The sequence below is a fragment of the Copadichromis virginalis genome, linkage group LG7, assembly GCF_057382275.1.
Source record: "Copadichromis virginalis isolate Kocher_CV1m ecotype Utaka linkage group LG7, C_Virginalis_male_GT1.1, whole genome shotgun sequence".
Taxonomy (NCBI): Eukaryota; Metazoa; Chordata; class Actinopteri; order Cichliformes; family Cichlidae; genus Copadichromis; species Copadichromis virginalis.
The window spans coordinates 51441055-51464376 of NC_140624.1; the positions used below are offsets into that span (position 1 = coordinate 51441055).

The 23322-nt window shown below is 38.7% G+C and overlaps 2 protein-coding genes across 3 annotated transcripts in view; both read right to left on the reverse strand.

Moving 5' to 3' along the window:
- Nucleotides 1-12514, reverse strand: part of kcnt1a (potassium sodium-activated channel subfamily T member 1a) — a 44166-nt gene extending 31652 nt beyond the window's left edge. For both annotated transcript variants that reach the window (XM_085464069.1, XM_085464068.1), the window contains exons 1-3: nt 11984-12514; nt 9718-9888; nt 1864-1943 (exon numbers count right to left, since the gene is read on the reverse strand). In XM_085464069.1, the coding sequence (XP_085320195.1) occupies nt 1864-1943; nt 9718-9888; nt 11984-12150 (418 nt within the window). In that variant the 5' untranslated portion in view covers nt 12151-12514. The remainder of the gene's footprint in view (nt 1-1863; nt 1944-9717; nt 9889-11983) is intronic.
- Nucleotides 12515-17104: 4590 nt separating this feature from the next.
- Nucleotides 17105-21763, reverse strand: psmd5 (proteasome 26S subunit, non-ATPase 5). Its single transcript, XM_085464070.1, has 10 exons — nt 21502-21763; nt 20580-20724; nt 20383-20496; nt 20166-20294; nt 19854-19963; nt 19617-19759; nt 19287-19478; nt 18976-19085; nt 18742-18882; nt 17105-18550 (listed from the first exon to the last, which is right to left on the reverse strand). The coding sequence occupies exons 1-10, from the start codon at nt 21672-21674 to the stop codon at nt 18293-18295; spliced, it is 1515 nt and encodes a 504-aa protein (XP_085320196.1). The 5' UTR covers nt 21675-21763; the 3' UTR covers nt 17105-18292.
- Nucleotides 21764-23322: the final 1559 nt, after the last annotated feature.

A 23322-nucleotide genomic window follows, 5' to 3' on the forward strand; every position in this document is an offset into this window, starting at 1 on the left:
TCTTTAGAAGTCAGCAAATGTACATATTCAATCATTATTTCCCCTTCTTTACACATTTGGGTCTTATTATGCACAGCTTTCTGGGTTTGCTTTTGTCGCGTTGCCCTTTAATGTGCCCTTTCAATTAAGCAGCACTCATCGTAAGAACATGAGATGGTGGCCGGTACCATCCACCAGAGGTGGGACCAAGTCATTGTTTTGCAAGTCTCAAGTAAGTCTCAAGTCTTTATCCTCAAGTCTCAAGTCAAGTCTCAAGTAATGTCAGGCAAGTCAGAGTCGAGTCTCAAGTCACTGGTGTAAAAGTCCGAGTCAAGTCACAAGTCTGAAACTTTGAATTTCAAGTCCTTTCGAGTCTTTAAAAAAAAAAAACGAAAAAATAATGTTGCAGTTATATGCTAAATGTAAATATTAGACCATGTAATTTTTAAATCTGTGTTTTTCTCAACACATGACAAAATAGTGAACTTAGAAAATATACACAAATTGTGAAATTGCACCTCTTTAAAATGCAGCTCAATTAAACCTAGCTCCAAGAATAATTTTCACCGACAGTTCTGAGATAAGCTGCATGTTATTCTTGGATGCGGTTGTAGGACCAGCTTTAAAATCGCATGACAAAAATATCATACACATTAAAAAAAACTGTATCACCAACGTAGCCTGGACAACATTTGCTAGTTAGATGAAGTCAGCTATCTCATTGTAGCATATTTATATGCATATTTATAATCATACGGTTCTTGGAGTGAGTGCACACACTCATGAAGTTTAGTAACTTCAGGTCACTGCAACAAGCCCAGGTACAGTTTACCGCCGGATGGGTGCAGGACCTTGAAATGCACCGTGTAGAACGAAAGACCATCGTACGTATCATAAGTTTACCAGTCTCACAAATCGTCGTCATAAATACACATTCGTTAACCGTTTATTAATAGGACCTTTGAGCTCAACGGTAATTAATTAGTAGTGGAAATAATTTCTGGTTCATCACAGAAATGTAGCAGTGACAACAATATTGTATGCTGTAATCGTACTGGGCAATTAGTGATACAAAAAACCTGTTTTATCCTGTGAATAAAAGTATATGTTTTTGTCAATGTACCATAATAACAGAAGCGAAACGCAATATTGTGTCAGGACAATTTACTATTTATGCACAATAAATAAAGGACCATAGCGCGACAATTTCTGTTCAGCGCCAGACTTACTTGTAACCTATATCACCAATTATGTTATGAAAATGACGTATTAACTACTAAAAAACACTGACCTTCGTGTAAATGCTTGGAGCAGACTAACCTGTGAGCTGGAGTGTTCTGGGACGTTATATTTGATCTTTGAATGGCTGCAATCCAGGCCATCCGTCGCCTCTTTGTTACTTTGGAAACATGAACAATTTCTCTTCAACGAGGTAATCCGATAACAACCGATCTCTTTACCCGTCGGCTTCCCGTGGCTGTCATGCGACCGGCTATTGCAGTTAATAATACAACAGCTTCTTGACATTTTTGTGTTTCTTTTTATCGCTGTATAACTGATTTTAATTGAAAGCCTGCGTGCGCTAGTACCGCTTGCCACGGGTTCCCAGAATCCTTTGCGGTTCTACCCGTGAATGACGTCACATTTTCAATCTCTATATAATATGCATGTTAAATTTTATATTTGGGGTAAAATATCAAGTCTTTTCAAGTAAACCGGTTCAAGTCCAATTCAAGTCCCAAGTCATTGGTGTAAAAGTCCAAGTCAAGTCACAAGTCTTAGAACATTTTTTCAAGTCAAGTCTAAAGTCATAAAATTAATGACTCGAGTCTGACTCGAGTCCAAGTCATGTGACTCGAGTCCACACCTCTGCCATCCACTTACTTGATCTTTGGTTTTTGATGAAGAAAAGCTTCAGGCGCTCCTTGAAAGTGTTTTCGTTCACATAAAACTCTACCTGCACCCTAACAGGTAAGAGAGGGAGAGAGACAGTCACACAAGAATCAGCAGCATTAACAGAGATACGAAGATGTTTTTCAAACCGACGACCTTAATACAGCATGAATATTCATAATGCTGTTTTTGTAATTATCTGCCTGAGGAGAGTTATGTAATTATCTGTGTCTGATTTAGTTTCCAATTACATGACAGGACTCCTGTAGGCCACGCAGTTTCAACTGAAGAAACCAAAGAGCAGCTGCTAGAGTGGAGCATCATTTTAGCCAGGAGTGAAGTTAAAAGAGACGAAGGTAAATATTTTTGCACATTTTTTGTATGCAAGACAACAACATTCATATTTTAAAAGGAAAAGAGAAGAGAACAGAGCCTTTTTTTTTCTATTCCTCTGATATCATCATTAAAAAGGTCATATAGTAGATGGGAACAGTTTATGCAGATATCACTGTGTCAGTGACATCTATCAGTGGCATTGCTAGATTTCCATATCAGACCAAAGCATGTTTTATGATGAGAAATCCAACATCCAGAAATGGAATGAAAAGACGCGCTTGTGCATAAATGAATATTAGATTTGTTTCTGCACCATCCCACAGAAGGATTACACATGTTGTGCGAGACATTGTGCACACCCGTTTGTATTTGCTATTAAGAATGATATAATGAAGATGAAAATGTATATTCATCAGTGACTCCTTTAGTGTGACTCCTCACACTCAAGAAAATATCTTGAGTGTGAGGAGATTCATTTTTATTCTGGTATGCCTTAGTAACATTTTCAGTATCTCTCATCCTAATCCTGTTGCTGCTCATATTTATGCTAAATTAGAAATCACTGCATCTCCCCACACAGCTGCGTTTGTGCACTCTCAAAGCTGTCAAAGACTGATCCTCCTGCATCCCTGTGACAGCATCAGCCCATCCATCAGGTTTTGATGTGGAGGTCCAATCTAGTTTGAGTGCCTGTGACATTTTTTTCAAACTGTCGTGACTCCCAAGGAAAAACAACACGGGCACAATGAGAACATGAAAACTCCCAAAAAGACGACACTTCAAATGTAAGACCCTGTTGCCAACAACTGACTGCCTGTGCTGTTGCTACTGTATCGCTTGGCTTATTACTCGTGCCAGCTGGTGAGATGCTTGAGTCAATATAGTACTGTGCAAAAGTTCTGAGTCACTCCTATTTTCTTATATTTCTCTTTGAAGGAGGGAGACTTACAACTTCTTTAAGGTTGTCTTGAGGAAAGGTTCACCAGACTTTCTGAAGGTCTTTCAAAGTTTTTCTTGCTGTTTTTTCACTAATTCACATTGTGCCTACACATACCAGAAGCAACAAGGTGATTCCCAGAGAGCTCTTAGCTAAACACTTGGTATATATCTGAGGAAACGTGTTGCAGAGGAAACAAGGTTTGAAGAAACTGGACAGTCAAGTCCAGGATAGCTGAGGATAAAATCAGAAGTGGCAGGTCTAATGAAGTACCTATAACAGATGAATAGTATTTTAAAGTCATGTCATTAAGAAATAGGGAAGGTAAATCCAGCAAAGACCTGACAAAAGACCTGGGAGTTGCATCTAGCCCTTCCAATTATCCATCTTCCAATTATCCAATGAAACCTTATCAGAAATGGTCTCAGTACAAGGATGGCTGTCAAGAAGACATTCTTAAGGAAGCTGTTTGGCAATAGCTTCATTTTTCAGCGAGGTGATAATCCCAAACACAGTTCAGTAAAATCGTACCACACAGTGAAAACTAAAACACACCAGGATCTGCTGAGAATTGGCCTCGTCCTATCCTGGCCTCAACATTATTGAAGCAGTGTGGGATCATATTGACAGAGAAGGGAACAAAAGGTGGCCAATATCCATAAAAGAGCTTTGAATGTCCTCCAAGAAGCCTGGAGAACTATTTCTGAAGACTACATAAAGAAATGACAAGAAGGCTAGGCTAAGCGAGTTGAGGCTGTGCTGAAGTTAAAGGTGGTCAAACCAAATATTGACTTTTGTTAGAATTCTACCAACTCTGTTTTATCTCATTTACCTTATTTCCATCTATGTTTGCACAACTCAATAAATCACTGCATCTGTTTCTCATTTTCCTAGTAAAGTATTAGGAAATGAAGAGTGACTCAAGACTTTTGCACAGCGCTGTATACCTCATCAAATTATGCTAAATCCAAACTAGCTGGGATTAGGAGAGATTCCTTGGGAAAAAGAATCTCGCTTGTAAGGGGCTGGATCTTAGCTGAGCTGACACGGGCTGAAAGATGGGAAGAACCGAGGACAGCACAAACTATTACAGGGCTAACACAGAAAGAAAGGCAACCACCACACACTCTCACATCCACATGTCCATCCAATTTAAAACCACAAATTAACTTAACAAGCATGTTTTTGGACTGAAAGAGAAAACCAGAACACCAGGGGAAACCCACACAGGTAAAGAAAACAACAGTGAACCAGGAGGTTTAAAAACAAGCTTCTTGCTGTGTGGCAAAAAGAGAGAAAGTGCAAAAACTCCTTTGATCGCTATGAATGAAAGAGAATTTCAGTGCTGTCTTTGCAGTACTATTTTCTGATGCATGGGCATGGGAAGGTATGAAAAGGAAGGCATGAGAGAGATTAGCAGGATTTCAGAAAGGGTGAAAAACTGCAACGCTTCACTGATGCTCCATTAATCTCAAGTTTTGGCTTGTGGCTGAAAGGATCACAGTGGAAGGGAAAGGGCGGTGTGGGTTGTTGGATGCGGCACTAAAATGGCTATTACAGTTCTTCACGACACTAAAACTACATCACAGTGATGGAAACCCTTCAGTGAAAAAAACTGAGAGAACCGCTCTGCGATGAGAACTAAAAACATCTGTAACATGGGGCCAGCAGCGGGACAGAAATGGGCTCTGGAGGCAGAAACACTTCAAATGAGAGGCTGTGCTGTCGTATATGAGAGTCCTACAGATTGATCTCTGTCTGTGTCTGTCTGTCTGTCTATCGCGTCCTTATACCCTCCCACGCATACATAGGCCTAATGGGTACAAGTAATGGCCTTTAATCAGCTCCTGTTGAGCACACAATTACGAACTGAAGAGGTCTGATATTAGTCATACTGCAGTGTCACGTCGGAGTTTCAGGCAACAAGACGCACACTTCTGTGACCAATTAGATCTTTTTAAACGCTTGCTTGTGGCTCAGCGAGTGTGTGTGTGTGATCATTGCCTCGCTTTCATTAAATCAATGCAGCTCGAGGGGTTCATCAATAACAGCATAGACCTGTTGCTTCCAATCCAAAAGGCCCATTCATCAATTGACAGAAAATATATGGATTAATATATATGTAAAAAGTCCTCAAGCAAAAAGTCCCAAAAATCTTACAAACTTTCAGTTAATTTGTTTTTTCTTCTCATTTATGTGACACTAAGCTGACTTTTAAATTACCGCTAAAACAAATCAATTATTGGTACGACTGAAACAAAATGTACAAAGATTCAGTTCATGTGCGTCTCAGCAGTCAACATTTGCGCGTTTTCGTGACTGAAGACCTTTCCGTTTTCGACTACTTTAAATAGTCACCTTGCAAATTCGCGAGTGGGGGTTTTCACACTTGAACAAAAGAAGTACAGGAGTAACTGAGAACATAATAATCCACAATAGCGACCTTAAGATACCGTTTTACTTTCTATAATAGCAGAAGTGTCGATGCGTAAAGAAGAAATGACTTTCTGATCCTGGCCCCTATAAATAAATAAATAGGAAGGTTTTTTTTTTGTTTGTTTATTTTTCCACCTCTTATCAAACTCCTGCTTATCTCCTAATAACTCCTAATACGTAATAACTACGACTCTTCCCGCCTGAAAATAATAATTCACAGCAAAGAGAAGGGGAAAAAAAGCCGTGGACAGCATTATTCTCCCGCCTCTTTACCGGCGCATCCACTTCCATTAACATTTGGACATCGTGCGCACTTCGGAGGGTAAATTCTCCTCTCCGCGTGGCCCTACCTCTGCCCGGCGTCACCACTACCAAACGTGTCCGACCTCCAGGTTGGGATGAGGATCTCCGGATCCATCGTGCAGGACACCTGTAGCTGCGTCGTGCAACCAGTTTGAATTCCTACAGATGACCAACGTGCCTCACTGCAGCTCTAAAATACCAGCGCAGCACTGCCGGAGGATGAACTGATTTTAGCTTTAACTTATGAAACGACACGATAAAGATAAGAAGATAAAAATAAGAAATCATAGACGAAGCGGTTTTTTTTTTATATTTTATTTTCAGATGCTTGTTGGAGTATTTTTAGAAATATATTCCCGCAGCTCGTTTTTATTTTTTATTTTTTCCCTTCTTTGCGCGGGCCTGTTGCCACAGCAACGTTGCTTTGACAGGAATAACCCTAACTGCTGCTGCTGCAGCATGGTCCTCTCCAGCAGCACAAAGCTGTAAACATTCACTGTGCCATATCAGAGAGATTGTCAGATGAACTCGGATTTGTTTTAATTTGCTGTTGGCATCAGCAGCATGTCAGCAGACTACCCTCAGCCTGTTGGAAGGAAGTTTTCATGACTCGGAGCTCGTACAGTCTCAATGAATGTGCCGCCTTACCGTCTGTTCTTCTGTCTGATCATGCTAAACACAAGTTGGTGATGACGCTCGCTTTGCTCTGCAGGATGTGGTGGATTGAGACAAAAACAGAAAGATGATGCACTTTTACAAAAAGAAAAATGAACAGGCAGTGCAGATGAAAGGAAAATCAAGAGGACTGATCTGGCAGTCACCCTCCCTTCAGTCTCCCACCTCTTTGTCTCCTCTAAATTTGCGATGTCTGAAGTACTAATTTATAGATGACCTTGCCCCCAGCAGTCAGTGCTTTTGAAAATAGGAGGAAAGGCCATCCCTCTTGAACCCCCTTTCGCCCACACCAGTACAGCCACTCAGTGTGGCTTCTGAGTTGCACGTGAACACCCTTACATCACAGCCTCTGCCTGTAAGACACCTCATGGTGTTCAGGATCACAAAGTTTAGATAAAAATCAGGTAGGGGATAGTCAAGGCAGGGCAGTCAAACATAAGGCTCGGGGGCCAGAATTGGTCTGGCAAAGACTCCAATCCAGCTCAGTGGAAGGCTTTGGAAAATCTAAAGGGGGGCATAGATCATGAACGTTTAACAGTATTTTCATGTTTTACAGCTTTTTCTATTAATAAATAACTTTATCATAGCCATTTATACTACTTTAAAAGTTACATAATAGATAAACAATTAATATCTACTTTAGATATTTTCTACTACAGACAAAACAAGCTTTAATATAACACAAGACAGTCTGGGCAGTGGACCTTTTCTGTTGTTTTACACATTGATCATGTAGCAAACTGAGACATATTTTTGAAATTGGACTCAGTTGTGGCAAATTATGTTGCCACTACTGAGTGTTGATTCCTTTAGAAAGGAACCTTTGAGTGAGGGATGATTCCCCAGACAGATGTGACCGGTGACATTTGGGGTTTCAAGACACAGCTCTTGACTTGACCACTGGAACGCTAACCTGAAGCATCAGTCCCCTATAAACAACACTATCTCCTAAGGACAGAAGATGCGCTCATTTGCAGGGACAGAACAGAAAAAAAGACGGGAAACCATTTAAATAGGAGCTGGAAAGGTTTGGAGCTTTCTCGAAGAGAAAACGAGGATAGCTGTGAGGACAGCTGGAGAAAAGGTCATCTTTGACTAAAAGCATTGGCAGAGCTTGTTGTTATTCCTCATCAAACAAAACAGATATGACAAATATTACAAACAGCTCTACAGTCTGAAATGCTTGCTGCTGCTGTTATCACTTCTAAAATTACATCTGATCATACCTCTCCAGCGGTCCATCTGGAGAACACGCGATTATGCACTGAATAAACATCCCGAGGACGTTTTAGCTTTTTAGCTGACTTACCCAAATTATGAACGTCAATTCACTTCAAAACGTTATGCTGTAAGAGAAAAAAGAGTGCCTAATTCTTATTCTTTGAGTTTGTGCTTAAACTAATGAAGAAGGTCTCTAAATTCCCTAAAGTAGAATGTTTTTTATTCTCAGGATGGAAACCAGTGAAGCAGATCTCAGAAAAACAGAAGCATCACACACAGATGCTGCAGCTGAGTAGAGCGCTGAAGGCAGAAGATGAGGAAAGACAGATAGACCGACGGAGAGATCTCATTTTCAATTCTGACAGTGAAGTAGGTCGCAATGTTGTCGCAGAAAAGAAAAATGTGTTTCAAGTCAAACTTCTTCAATCTTCAAATACGTACACAGACACCTGCTCCACAGCTTCTCATGCACCTCCCTCTTACTCAGCACCACGGACAGCGCTGCAAATCCTGCTACGTTTCTGGCACCTTTTAAACACAAACGCCACTTAGACCGGAAAAAGAGAACACTTCAGACTGCGCTCCTACGTGCTAAAGTCTGGAGGGGGCAAACACTGGTAAACACTCCATGAACAAAGCCTTTTCAGCAACTACAAAGAGGTGAATCAAGTGGGATTAAACTCCAAATAACAGTATTTGTCAGGAATAAAAAAAAAAAAAGGTCTGGCAATCAGCACGCTTGATAAGTGAAAGCAACATGCGCGGACGACCAACAGAGCTGTGATGAGATTTAATTCAATTCAATTTACTTGTTTTTTTCACCCTGTATATGCCTTGGGGCTGTTGCAAATAAAACACTAATAACTTACATAAAATTCAAACAGTTGGAGTCAAAAATTAACAACAACAGCAGCCACTTAAAATAAAACAGGGGGAATAATGGATGTGTGCTCTTTTTTAGATGTCGTCATTTTACACTACTTCACTTAATGCTTTCATAACGTTTTATAGAGGCTGACCAACATCAATTAATCTGACAATTTATTACCACAGTTATTAGTAATAGTAGATTCATCTCCACAAAATGGTGCGAAAAGAAACCAAGGTCTTCTTTTCTTTATTATTAGATTTACCCCCAAATAGTCCACATTAAAGAGGATTAAGCAGCATTTGTTTAAAGATTACAGCTGCTTGCTTTGGGATACAAAACTAAGTAGGACAACTAACCGATTCTGACAAAAAAACATCCACCGTTTAACTCAACTGTTACACTTGCTTGCTGAGAGAGTGCTAGTTAGCAAATAATGTTAACTAACTAACATTAATCATTCACTAAAGTAAAGCAAAAATGAGATCAATAGCCAATCTTATTGGGCAAACAGCTGTTTGCTAAACGTAAAGAAATGGTGCATTGAAAGGATAAAAAGCCGGCATGTTAGCTATAATACTTATAATACTTAAAGTAACAACTAAATGTTGAAATAACTCAAATTAGTAAACTACAAATAGCAAAACAGCTAATTATATATGACCAAAACCTAAGAGTTACAAATAAATGTTGCAACAGCTCAACTTAGATGAGTAAAAAGCAATAAACAGCTAACACAGGTAGCTCAGCTAAGGGTCAATAGTCAAAATAATTTGTTAAAAGTAATAGGCAAACAGCAAAAGTGCTGAATTTAAGAGACAATTACCTGAAATACGAAGCTAAATTCAATGTTGAGAAATTGCTAAACTGGTGTATAGACAGCTGAAATATTAGGCTACCTATAACACCCATTATAAAGGTTATATGTCTATGAGCTGATGCGTCTGTCAGAATTGTACAAATTTTAAGTTTGACAGTTTCTTCTCAGCTTACTTCTTTCGGTTCCTGACCACCTCAAACACCACGTCTCAGCCAAGTTTGTGTGTTATAAGCAGAGCTTCCTGCCTACCTGTCATCATTCGGGAAGCTCTGGTCCCCAAGAAGAAGGTCTCTGAAGCGGAAACGGGGTGGCAGAGGAAGCACCTCGCTCTCTAGCTGCTCCATCTTGAGAGTAGAGATGTCTAAGATAACCCCAGTACTGCGGCTGCTGTTTTTGGTCTGGAGTGGGGCTGGGGATGAGCTGGGGGGAGGGACAGGAGAAAAGTAAAGAAACAGAAGGCAGAGAAAGTTGTGCAAAAGTGAAGGAAGCCAGTTGAGCCAATGTTGAAAGGAAACAAGAAGCACAAGGAGAAGGAAAGGAGGCAAGGAAGGTAAACATGGGATGGAAAAGTGCAGTTGACGGGGCCCGGGTATGGAGTTACAGAAAATCAGACCAAAAAGGATAATGCCCCTAATGAATACTTTATATTGTACTGTAAAGTTTATATTTTTGTATTTTTAGTAAAGATAATCCCAAACAATGACCTTTGCAGCTAAAATCTTTGTGTAATGAAGAACCAGCCAACATATGTTCACCTGAAGCACCATGCATTGTGGCTTCTTCACTATCCTGGGACAGAAGCAGGGACAGGCTAAAATGCTGCTGCTGTGTGATGATTCAGGCTTAAAAGCAGAAATTAGCATGCATTCAAGGTTATGTCGCTCCTGTGCTGCTTACAGACCATAGAAGACAGACCTGAGTACTTTCCACAACTTTATTAATAAGATTTAACTTTGTTAACAGAAGCGTTTGTTTCTTTAGATTAACAGAGTATACACATGCTTGCATGAAATGGAAAAAAATACCCTTTCTTTTTAGACACGGATCAAAGTGCCTTCTTTCAATTCAGGGCATGTTCATGTAGTGGTATATTTTTTACATTGTTGTACTATTACTTCACTTTTCCAAAATATCCAAGAGTATTTTGTCCACCACCAGGTTCAACATATGGCTCAGCTTCAAGTACACATCATTCATATTATGAATGATGATTATGAATCACTATAGATTCATAACTTGGATTAAAGTTGATCTCAACCAGTGGGAAAGAAAGTAAAAAATCTTCAGCTGCTGTGTTTTTCTGAATGGCTGCAGATGCTGAGACACATCTCTCTAATGTGCAGCCCGAAAGCCTGAGTAACATGCAAAGGTTAAGTACAGCATAGTGGGATTTTACCTTTACTGCTGGAGAAGATGATGTGGGAAGATGAACTGATTCTGTCGCTTGAAGAAATGAGATGAATTAGAAACTCCAGAGTGAAGTGAGCGGCGTTATTTATGCCTTAATATTTTTAACTGTGTGGCTGTCGCAGCATGGATGGATGCTTTTGTGAGATTACACTCTTGCTTTCAATATTTGTTAAATGATCAGCGCCGGTCAGCACATCACCTTTATAATTAAAATATTGCATCCTTTGATAAAATATGACTCATTGCAGGGTAGTTATTAATGCAAGTGAACCTGGTTTGGTGTGAAGACGAATAACGTTTTCAGGCTCTTAGAATTGCACAAAACAGAATCTCCATCACTGTGTCTGTCAGCTTTGGTCCTCCATTAACCTTGTCAAACTTAATGCATGATTGATGAAGGGGATGTTTTGATTTTGATACTGTGATTTTGTTTAACTCATCCATCTAAGCAAATACAACCCAGGAGTAAAGTTCACCATTCAGCTCTCATAAGATAAGTGAAGACATGAAAAATGTGTTATTACATTTAAATAGTTCAGCACGTATGGATGCATGTGATATATCTGTATGGCTTCAGTATCCATTTTTTAAGAGAAGATGGTTTTTGTTTTGGCCAAAAATCATCCCAAATGTTCTTAAGAAAGCATGTGCGTGCACGGGTCAAACCAGGCATCACCAGCCCTGGTAATGGATTCATATGAGCTGCAGATAATCTGTCATCTATAGGCCAACACTGAAAGCTGAGACAGCACACCGGTGAACAGCTGGACACAAAACAGGTGATGACGGATGAGCAGATTGTGTATGGATGAGAAAAACAATGCAACACGTTTACGTCACATCAGTCACATTATTCAACAGGCAAATTTCCTGATATTTTTTTTTAGAATCAAATCCCAAACTAACCCGCAAGTGAATATACTTTAAAAAAATAAATAAATAAATATATATATATATATATATATATATATATATATATATATATATATATATATATATATATATATGAATACAGGATCTAACTTCATCCTCGTCAATCACATAATGGATGAAGTTCGCCGGTTGAGGCTACTTGTTGGAGTCTCTGAGCTGTTGCTTGTCTTACCGTGGCTTGTGGTCGTTCACGCTCCCGTCATCGTTCACAAATGACTGATTCACGTAACATTCACTGCACATTTTGGCCGGAGATCCGGCGCTGCCGTCGGACTGGAGTGCTGCGGTGGTCGGCGTTGAGTCTCCCTTGGCGAAGTCGTCTTCCTGGATTAATTGCATCGGAGGGTGATCTGCCAAAAAGGAGTGTACTCCTGGAGATAAAACACGCGCTCCTTTAAAAGTGATTTTGACCGTGCGCGCGCGCGCGCCCCTCTCACCTATCCAGGTGCATTTCGAAGGTGAGTTTGTGTCAGCCTACGCACAGACAGAGGCTGCCAGCGATGTGACAACCGCCCGATGAACTCTTCAAACGGACACGCTGAGTGAAATCATTTGGCTGTCAGCGTGTAGAGTGGGAAACACTGTGGGACGCAGAGAGGACAGGTCTGCAGCAGCAGCGAACATCACAGCTCTGCTTATTGAGGTGCGGGGACATAACTGTCGAATTATCACCCAACTCTTGATGATGAGGGAGCCAGAGACGGAGAGAGAGCGAGAGAGAGAGAGTTTAGCACCATCTGTTGGAGGCTCTGAGTCTCCTCAGAGACTCCAACAGAGCTCAAGTTGAAACGGGAACATTAACATTTAGGCAAGGACACAAGAGATCAGCGCATTTCAGCCTTCAACATAAGCATGACCACGGAGTCTGAACAACGCTTGGACTTTTTATTTATTTATTTATTTAAAAAAGCTTATATTGTGCTGTACTGCTGTTTTTATTGGATGTTTGCCATCTTAAGCAATTGTGGTACAATCAAGCAAAAATACTGTTTAAGGGGGAAATGCATTCAGAGTGCAGAAGAAAAAGTGTCAGCAAAATCCACTTCAAGCATCACAAGTAAACATCTGCAGGGAAAATAGCCCAGCTGTGCTTGATATATAGATATTTTATGAGGGTTGTGAGACAATGAATATGTTAATTAATCAATCAATCTAATCTAATCCGCATTGAAACAAATGCACACAAAATCAGTGAAAGCCATTATATTCCCATGGATAAAAAACAATGTTGACCATTTCCCCTTTTAAAAGGAGTAGGAGGAAGCTAATGCGTATTATATCCTACCTCTGTTTAGCTCATCTTCTATATCTGCTTTGATCACACCTTACAAAATGTACATAGATGCTATAAATAAATATGGCTATGTAATACATGGTCCTTTGTTATATATATATATATGTATGTTATATATATATATGTATGTTATATATATATATGTATGTTATATATATATATATATATATATATATATATATATATATATATATATATATAACATACATATATATATATATATATATATATATAACATACATATATATATATATATATATATATATATATATATATATATATATATATATATATATATAACATACATATATATATATATAACATACATATATATATATAACATATATATATATATATATATATATATATATATATATACATATATTGTTAGATCTATGATTATATAACTACACCTGTCCAAAAGTACTGTTTTATCATATGTCATGAAATACAATTATCCATTTAATTATCCATTTTAATGTACAGTACAACCACATACATATTTAACACCCTACCTCATCCATATAGTGTATTATCTGCATGAACCCAGCCATACCACTTCATATACAGAATGCATTGCCATGATAAATTCAATAATTCTAACTTTCCTGCAACACACTGGTGATGGGTTTGTGTCTCTTGCTGCTCTGTTATTCCACAGCAAGTAATGCCAAGCGAGATGACAAATTATAATAACAAATTCATAAATGGAAAAAGACATATTTAAGAGTATTTATTTGCCCCCTTCCACAAGTCAAGTCATAGTATAAAAATGCACACACAGACACAGTTACATGATATGCATCTATAGACTAATGATGGTGACTGGACGATGCCCACTCAAATGAGCTCTCTCCTTTGTGCCTGCTGTCAGTTTTCTCTCAGGTGTAATGAGCTGAAGCAGAAAATCACCCTCCATGCAGAGGAAACCCCGCCATCTTTACCATCGCACAGCAGGGGAAAGATGAGAGCCCAGCAGCTTGGCAGGTATTAACGTGCAGCTTTTCAGATAAGACGTTTCAGATAAGCTTTATGTTTTAGCAATCATTGATACACATGATTAGTCTGGTCAAAATGCACGAAGACTCTGAATATGAAATCTTCAGACTAGCTGAGTCCAAAAACTGTTTCGAGATGTCTTTCAGTCCCTGTGTTATAATTTTATCCTTCAGGAGAAGGTCACTAATGATGAACACTAAACGATATGTGGGAAAAAAGAAAAAAAGAGCATAGCTGAATGATTTCAACAACACATCCAGAAGCGCCAGAAGAAATAATAAAAATAAATAAATCTAATGTACAGAGAAAAGATTGACTGACTGGATGTTTTTTATTATTTATTTCTTTGTTTATCTGATGACGCAAGCTGGAGCAAGTATGTACAAGACGTGGGTGAGGTGATATGATTCACTGGGACGGCAGTGACACGAGGTTGTTGAAGAGTTTGAAGCCGTTTGGGATTGAGTCAGTCATTCTCACTCCGGGGAAACATTTCTAATGCTGTAGATAAAGAGTGCATACATGAGATTAAGGGATTCCACCGGGAGAGATGTGTAAAGGTTTGATATCGAAAATACCACCAAGCGCTTGCTCACAGGGAATCGTTGGGTTTCTCTCTCGTATATTACCAGGTGTAAGTGTTGTTGTGAACTGGCACTTTATAAATATAACTGAAGTCAGATTAATTGATGTGGATTCATTTTATATTTATGCCAGGCAGTAAAGTCCAGCAAAATGTTTGTAGGCTTTTGCTTGTCAGCTTGTTTTTCAAATACTGATCACAGATTCTAGATCAGAATGAAAGAAGATGGTCTTTGAAGATCTTCGAGGGCTTTTGAGTGTGTTCAATCCTTGAAAAGAACGTATGCAATGTGTATGGACATTCTTCACAAAGCACATTAAACACAACATTTGCACTTCAACCAAAAACCTTTTGCATATGACTACAGTAACATCGTGCTAAAGCCGGGCTGATCTCTACAAATAATTACTGGATTGCAATATAGTCTTATTCCACTCATTCATTATCTCAGGTGAATCCAGCAGCTATGTATTTAGTATAGTGAAAGTAAGTGTTAAGTGTTTGTTATGTAGGTTGAAAAAACTCCTAATACTTTCTTATACTTGGATTTTGTACTCTGACCTAATGTCAGCAAGCAAACATGTTCAAAATAAGATTGTGAGAATGGAAAAAAAGCCAATAATATTTAAAAAAAAATGTCTACAGACATCTTATCTTGATTTTCTGTAATTTGTGTGTGTTGTTGGAGGAAAATATTAAGAACAACAGTGATTTTTTTTAGCAGGATTATAGATGTCACAAGTTTCACAGTCTAACTGTGGGAAAGATAAAGACGCTCTGCCATCCAGACAAAAATTTGATGAACTACAATATTATATTATAAAGTATAAATTAGAAAAAAACCCCAAACATATTTAAGTGGTTGCTGGTGGCTTGTGAAAACTCATAAATTCTTCTGCTAATCAGTCTTGGTGCAGTTTCGAAGCACTTCGTCTGTTCCCAAGTCACAGCATAGAGTTGAAAAGTGATTTTTGTAGAACATCATGTCATTAAAGTGACGTTAACCTTTGCACATTTGGATAAAAAAAATCTCCTCACTTTAGATGTTCTTGTTAAATGTGGTAAAATCAAATTAACTCTTGAGTCATGGCCATAAACCCTAAAACAAACAAACACAAAAATCACAGCAGCTTCTAATATTTAAATTATAATTTACTTTTTCCTACAGCCTGAGTGAAAATTTGTGCAAGATGTAGTGATAATCCCTCTCAGGTTTCCCAATAATTTTCCCAACTAGAAGCAAGGCCACGGCTACGTTGAGCTTTGACTTCAAAAAACAAATCCGTTCTTTCCTCTTTAAGTGTGTGTGAAAAATTTGGAAGTATTTCAAATATACTGCATTTAAGAAAATGGGACAAACACACAAACACAGCAAGCTTCAGCCTCAGTCACCGAGAACACATAACTGTGTTCCAGCTGTAGATGCTACAGCTACAGAGCTGCTTACTTCACGTTCTGCCAGCTCTGTATTTACAGTTGTAGTGACGTGACACACCGATAAGGATGAAAACGACCAGTGTCTGTAACATCTATCATTAGCACAAACTGCACTGGTTTTATCTTCCGTGTCTAAAAGCTTACATAAGGTGCGATACTATCTTCAGTGAGAAGTTGGACCTTTCCCCTGTGCCATCGCGGTCTCCATCTGGTGTGCGGAGCCACTGTACTGCCCTGAGCTCGAACTCTCCACTTCGCAGAGTTCAAATTCTAAAGGAAACCTAAAACAGTAACACGACTGTTGCATTTGGTTTAATTTTTCTATGTTAAAATCCTTGTACTTTCCGATTTATTGGGTTTTTAGTTTGTTTAAAATTTAAATTGATGGGTTATTGGCAGAGAGATGCACTATGTCATTTGGATACTGCATACAACATAAAACCACTTGTTTACTACTTTATTTGTACCTTAACTAACTGGTTACTTTTCAGTTTACCTTTTATTGTTTTAATTTAAATAGTGAGAGTCTAAAGAAAAAAGCAATATAAGACACTTATAGGTTAATGACTTAGACATGTAAGTGGACACAGTATTCAGTGAAAGCAGTACTTAAAACCTATTTGCTTATTTGTGATTTAACGTGATGGTTTCTAAAACACATTTAACAATATGTTTTCATATTAAAGTATATTTGTAGCTACTGCATAGCCCAGATTGAACTGAAAGTAATCTTGTAAAATTGCCACGATTTTCATTCAAACGGCCATCACGTTATAAATTTCACAGAGAAACAAAAGCAAAGATTGAAAAAGGTACAAAGAAATGAAAATAGCTGAAATGCTGCCCTCTGGTGGAGATGAGTAAAAAGTTTCCAGCTTCTGTCCTTTGCACTGAATATATACTTAGAATATCTACTAAGTATTATCAATTTTTAATGATTATTGTGGTTAAACCAGGGCGTTAAATCATTTCCCATGAAAGTTCCCTCAATTTTTATTCATTAATTTTTTTACACTGACAGGCACAGAAGAAATGCTATGGAGAAAAAAAAAACCTTTTCCTCTCAGTCTCACCCATGTTATATTAGTTGGTTCCAGAGCTTTTACTTAGGTTCCCATTATGTGCTACATGAGCAGCAGAACAACAAAGTTAATCAAGGACCATAACATGGGTATTAAGGCAACAATTACAGTATTTAAAAAATTACTAATCCCCCAATATTATTATACAGTATGCAATGATGGAATAAAATATGTTCATTAGGGGGATTAAAGTTTATGAAAAGTAAAGAAACACACAAGTTGCGAGACAGAAACTTTAATTACAAAAAAACGAAAAAATGGAAAGGAAAAAATGATGAAGATAAGTTTTTTTCCTTTTAAATCGTTTGGATCCAAATACACTGATGTGGAATTGTATAAGTGTGTGGATGTTTGGTTTTCTTTAATTATTACTTAAGTATTGGCAAAGACGCTTAAACTAAACACCTTAACATAACACGCTATGTGGGGACTTTATAGATAAGACGTGGGTATGCTGGTATAGTACTCATTCATTCATTAAGTTCATCTTGTTTGACCTCTACTGTGCGCAGATGCTTTATGGGAAAAATATAGACTGAATTCAAGCTATAAGATAAGATACTCAAGAATTTGCTGATGTCATTGCAATCAAAGGAGGAAAGGAAATCAAAGCTGAATCTTTCATTAGAAACCTCTTAACTTTTTTGGTTTTAAACGCAAGCTTTCTGAGTGTAATTAAAAAAAACTTCATAGCAACAAAGTGACACGTTTATTTGTTTAGTGGTTACCGATATGGTTCATGGAGAAACTTTTTGTTATTTTATAAACAATGATCTATGTACTGCAAACTGCAGTAACAGAATATGACTGAAGATAAGGATCAGGAGTTTAGTGTTCTGCCAAAAAAACTGATAATTATTGAATGTAGTGCAGCTGCAACCTAGCCGTGCAAGTACTGAAGATAAATTATTTGTTTCTAAGAACTTTTAATCAGCCTTTACATGGTAATTTTTTATCCAGATGCTGTAGGGTTTGCAGAGCATGTTATATTAATCCACAGGCAGATCACTCAGCCACTTATCCATTACTTAAGCATCAACTAGAAGCCCATGAAGTGCATTTGAATTGGTTTATTGTTAATTTGACTCAGTCCGCTCCCTCGGTGCTGACTGCGGCCACAGCTGAAACATAGTAAGGTCCTTCTCTGAGGTAAGACTTCACGCGGATGTAGTGCTGACTGCCCAGGATCTCAGCTGCTGTTGATGAACCTGCAAGTGCCCCAATCAGTTCAAACTTGGCATCTTTGGCCTCCTTCGTCTGGCCCGTTGAACGATCCAAAACGAACTCCATGAATCCAGGAGTGTTAATCATCAGCTTCTGGCCCCATGGCTGAGTGGCAATGGCCTGGCAGACACATATGCACAGACATCCAGTGATATTATATAAGACAGTGATATTATATATCAGAGCAATATACGCTTGTGCCCCCCTCCAAATATCACTATCAGATAGAGACCTTTATTTCTACAGGTAACCAGGTGGTCAGAGCCACAAAGAGGAAATATTAGAAGGTGAAAAACAAAAACAGTGCTTACAGTGAATATCCGCAGTGCTCCACAGTGCAGCTCTGGAAAGGGCTGAGTGCTGATGTTGCGAATCATGTCCATGGGCTGGCTGGACAAAAGGTGGAACCATGACTCTGTCAGGGCCAAAAGGTCTTCTGTCTGCTGCTCTGGCTGCGATGCATAAATTGACCAACTTGCACTTTTGTATCGTTGTTAAGAATTATTTTATTAAAAATGATTTTTCTTTACATGTCAGAAAAATACCTGTAGGGAGAGAAGTTGTGATATCGCGTCCAAGCTTCGAACTCTGAGCTCTGTAGGTCCAGAACTGGCAAGCTGGCTCATTTTTGACAACACAGCCTTGAACTTTTCTCCTGAACAAAAAGAAAACAGTCAAACCATAAGAATGGTCAAAAAATACAAGACAGTCTTGTTAGACCAAGACCTTTCAAAGTCATGTCAGAAAAAAGAGAATAACTTTTAAACTAAAATTCACTCAGATTCAATTTTTTTTCTTTTATAAGAAAATGTTATGTAGAAAATTTCTTTCATAAAGCCAAGGATACCGAGCTAACCTGTTTTCTGCAGGACCTGCTTCCCCTCCACATTAGATCCCAGTAATCCCAAAGTGTCCAGAGCCACGCCGATCATCACAGGGTCCGGATCAAGCGCCATCTCAAACACTTTGTTCTGAAAAGCTGGATAGGTTTCACAAACCTGCTGTGGACTGTCCATGATGGCCAAGTTCCCAAAGAACTTCACCAAACCTGCAGCAGTAATACTCACATCATAAAGTGCAGAATAATGCTGAACTGTATGGATAAGACTGTAAAAGGCATTGCATTATACTGTTGTGTATTAGACAGATAAATATATATTTGGGTGGGGATGATACAGACACTCACCTGGAAGGTAGAGGGAAGAGAAGGGGTCAGTCTCGGCTCCTCTGATCATGTTTGAGATCTTATCCATGATACCTTGCTGGGCCAAATACTGCCGACCATGCTGACTGTGTGCAAGAGTTGTAACCATCTCTACAGCTGTGACCCTGGTAAAAAAGTAAAACAACAAATTAACAGCATAAACGAAGACGAAATGCATATGAAAGAAGGAGAAAAGCAGTCAAACTTAGTTTGTACTACCTGACCAATACGTCGTCTCCTGTTAATTCGCTGAGCAGCTGAGAAATGAGGCCGCTGTTGGCACAGTAACCGAGAGAAATGGGAGATACAGATGAGATCTCCACCACCAGCTGCAAGCAGAAAGGACAAAAAACTTCATAAGATCATTTATATGAAAGTGTCGAACTCTGTACATGACATGTATACAATATATAAAATGACCTAAGTCAGTATGTGTAAGTAATGTCATACTGTCGACCGATTCCAACTAAGTAAATCGAATTTAAAATCATTGGGTTGCTGATCCTATGTTATAACCCAGTTTGAACATACCTCATATATTCTGTATCTAATAATGTCACTTGTGGCCATCACATCCTTCATGACTTGCAGCAGGTCAGTCTGGAATAATTTGTCTAATCCAGGCTTGGAATGACTGAGCTTAGACAAGGACTGAATCGCCTGAGATAAAACAAAAGAAAAGCAGATACTCCAGGCACTGACACTTTATAAAACGTGAGGAGTGTAATTATAATGCTTTATTCATCACCTGCTTTGCCACAGCTATCTTCTCCTCTCCGATGCAGCGGATTGCTGCTCGGAGGACGTCGTGGTTGTTGAGGATTTCAGTAACAGCATCAGGGTCCTCCACCACTCTCCCAATCTGACACAAGAAGGTGGGATTAACTAATATTTTCAGTGTTTTACAAGATACTTTCTGTGCGTGTATGTGTGCGAGCAGCCTACCTGTGCCAAGGCCAGTATCTTAACAGTGTCATTTGGGTGAGTCAACCCCCCCTGCAGCTCCGCTCTGTAGTTCTGGACCACATGCACAGGGCTCATGGCCATTAAGATGCGTTCAAGGATGTCTACGCATAGCTCCACCTGCGTCCTGTGAGTATTTATTTATTTAACAATCAATATAGCTCCTTCTTATTTTTTATTTTAACTACGGTTATTCTGTACAGTGTTAGACAATGGTAAAATGGAAAAGTGAATGGTATATACCATTCACAGCTGTCAGTGTAGAAATATTTGATGTATCAAAGCACCTTTAAGGCCAAATTCAGTTAACCTTGAAGCTAAGGAAACCAGTAACAAGTCATTTGAAGGAAAGCATAAACCCTTGTATAGCGTAGAATAGTTCCTGCTATTACAGGTTAAAAATTACAACACTAAAAATGTCTTCTAAAAACTAGATGGGACCGGGAATGGCGATTATACATAACAGTAATCAAATCAATCTAAAAACAGTGCTTGGATGAACTCGTTCAGCTGCATGTTTACAATTCAAAAAAAAAACTTAAACAACACATGTAGTTTAAATGCTAACTTTGAGCATGTTTGTAATCATAGTTCACCAAAAACCGTAGCAATTTCATTGTCCAAAAAGGGCACAGTGGTTAAAAACATGCTCTAAACATGAAGGTTGGTGTTTTAAATGTCAAACAGTGTCCTGCTGGGGCTGTGTTATTAGTAACACTGTAACCAGTTAGCTTGCTAACAATTAGCTCAGTTTCAAGCAGCTCTTTTAGGCTAACTAATAAACCCTTCTTGTACGTTAACCTAGTGTCAATATAGCTAACTGTTAGCAATACATATATTATACCCACTGACTGACTCAGCAGTTATTCGCCAACGTTTAGCTGATGCACAGAGCCAAACGCACCTGTCACTGGAGTTGAGCAGAGAGAAAATGACATCTAAACGCTGTCCTCTAATTGAGTCCTTCAAGACACTGACAGGAATCGCTAACAGAGCAGTTTTTAAACTCTGAAGTTCTTCAACTGGGTCTTCAACTCCAGCGATTTCCTCCAGTAAGCTGTCAATGGAAGCAGCCATATCTTCCAGTGTTTGGGGAGACTTCAGCCAAACGTATCCGCCAAAATGATTTCTTCTTCATCCGGTTCCGGATACGGTGGCTATCTAACATTATGGCACATTACCGCCACCTGCTGGACTGAGAAGGATGCTCCACTTATTTCGGTCCTTGTTTTCTTTTTCTTTTCTTTTTCTTTTTTAAAAATTATTTTTATTTCTTGCCAAATTCTTGCTAATAACCAAATTATCTAATAGTTATATATGTTTACTTGTTGTACGTCAGTATGGTTTGGTACTTTTAGACAATTCAAGGGTAATTTCAACATTTCTGACCAATGTTATATAATTTTTTTAATCAAAATTTTCTCCCCGTCATTCATTAAGCCATGAACATCATACTAGTTCAAAGAATGAGAAGTCACTTTCCCAGTCTGTCGAAAACTGCTCTGCTGACACACAGTTCATAGCAGTTCAAAGACTTAAATGTGCTCCCTGCACCTTGGCCAAGTTCCACTGTGTTTGACTGTCTTTCCACATCAGGTACAAACTCTGACAATAAAGACTTTATATTTGACTGATCATAGGGACACAGCAGTGGCGTACATGTTGGTTGGTCCTCAGGTTTAATCTGGCTCAACAGCCTTCATTTCTGCTCTACATGATCCCTGCCCTATCACCTCCTCCCTCTCCATGTGTCCCCCTTAATTTAAACAACTTGCAAAGTGTAACTTCAATAATAAAATTACGCTGTATTATAACTTTCAGGTTGACACCAACAACTGACATTATTACTGGTAATGGAAAGATCATGCATCTAATAGTGTTGCATTTTCTTTTTCTTTCCTTTTTTTTTGGGGGGGGGGGGGTGCATTTCTTTTTGTTTTTATTGTTATTTTTCTAAAGCATTTTATTTATCCATCCATTCGCTTCCGCTTATCCTTTACAGGGTCGCGGGGGGCGCTGGAGCCAGCTGTCATACTTAAGTTTATGACAATATACATTTATTTGTTATGGTTAATTTGTTGCTAAAACCTCATAAGCCTGTAGACCCTAAACCTTAGAGGAGCAGCCAGTGTCTCCATATCAGATTCAGAGTCTGTAATGTGAGTCTGTAATTGTAATCATGGCACAATATGAGCATTTAGGATCCGCAACTAGTGCTGAGTATGTACTAGTGAAAAGGGGCTAGAAATGGCAGATGTAAAGTTAAAGAGTGAGGTTGCCTAGTGTAGAGCATGTGTGAGAGGGCAGCACTCTGGTTACTCTTACTCTGGTTACTTCACTTAAATTTTCCCTTAAAGGCCACATAAACCATAAAATTGCATCTCTTTTAAAATAAGAACAATATAGCCTTCTTGCTAATAGACTATAGGCCCATTCTAAATACAAGTAATTACAGATTACAGCAGAAATTTTACAATGTTGGACTTATTTGACATTAATGCTACATTTGACTGCTACATTTGATGCTAGATACAGAGTTAGGCACTATATATATCATGTATACCAGCAGTCCCCAACCTTTTTTGCACCACGGACCGGTTTATATCTAACAATATTTTCACGGACTGACCTTTAAGGTGTTGCGGATAAATACAACGAAATAAAACCAGTACCGGCACCAAAAAAAGAAGATTTATTCATAACACATGGGAAAATACCAGAGAAA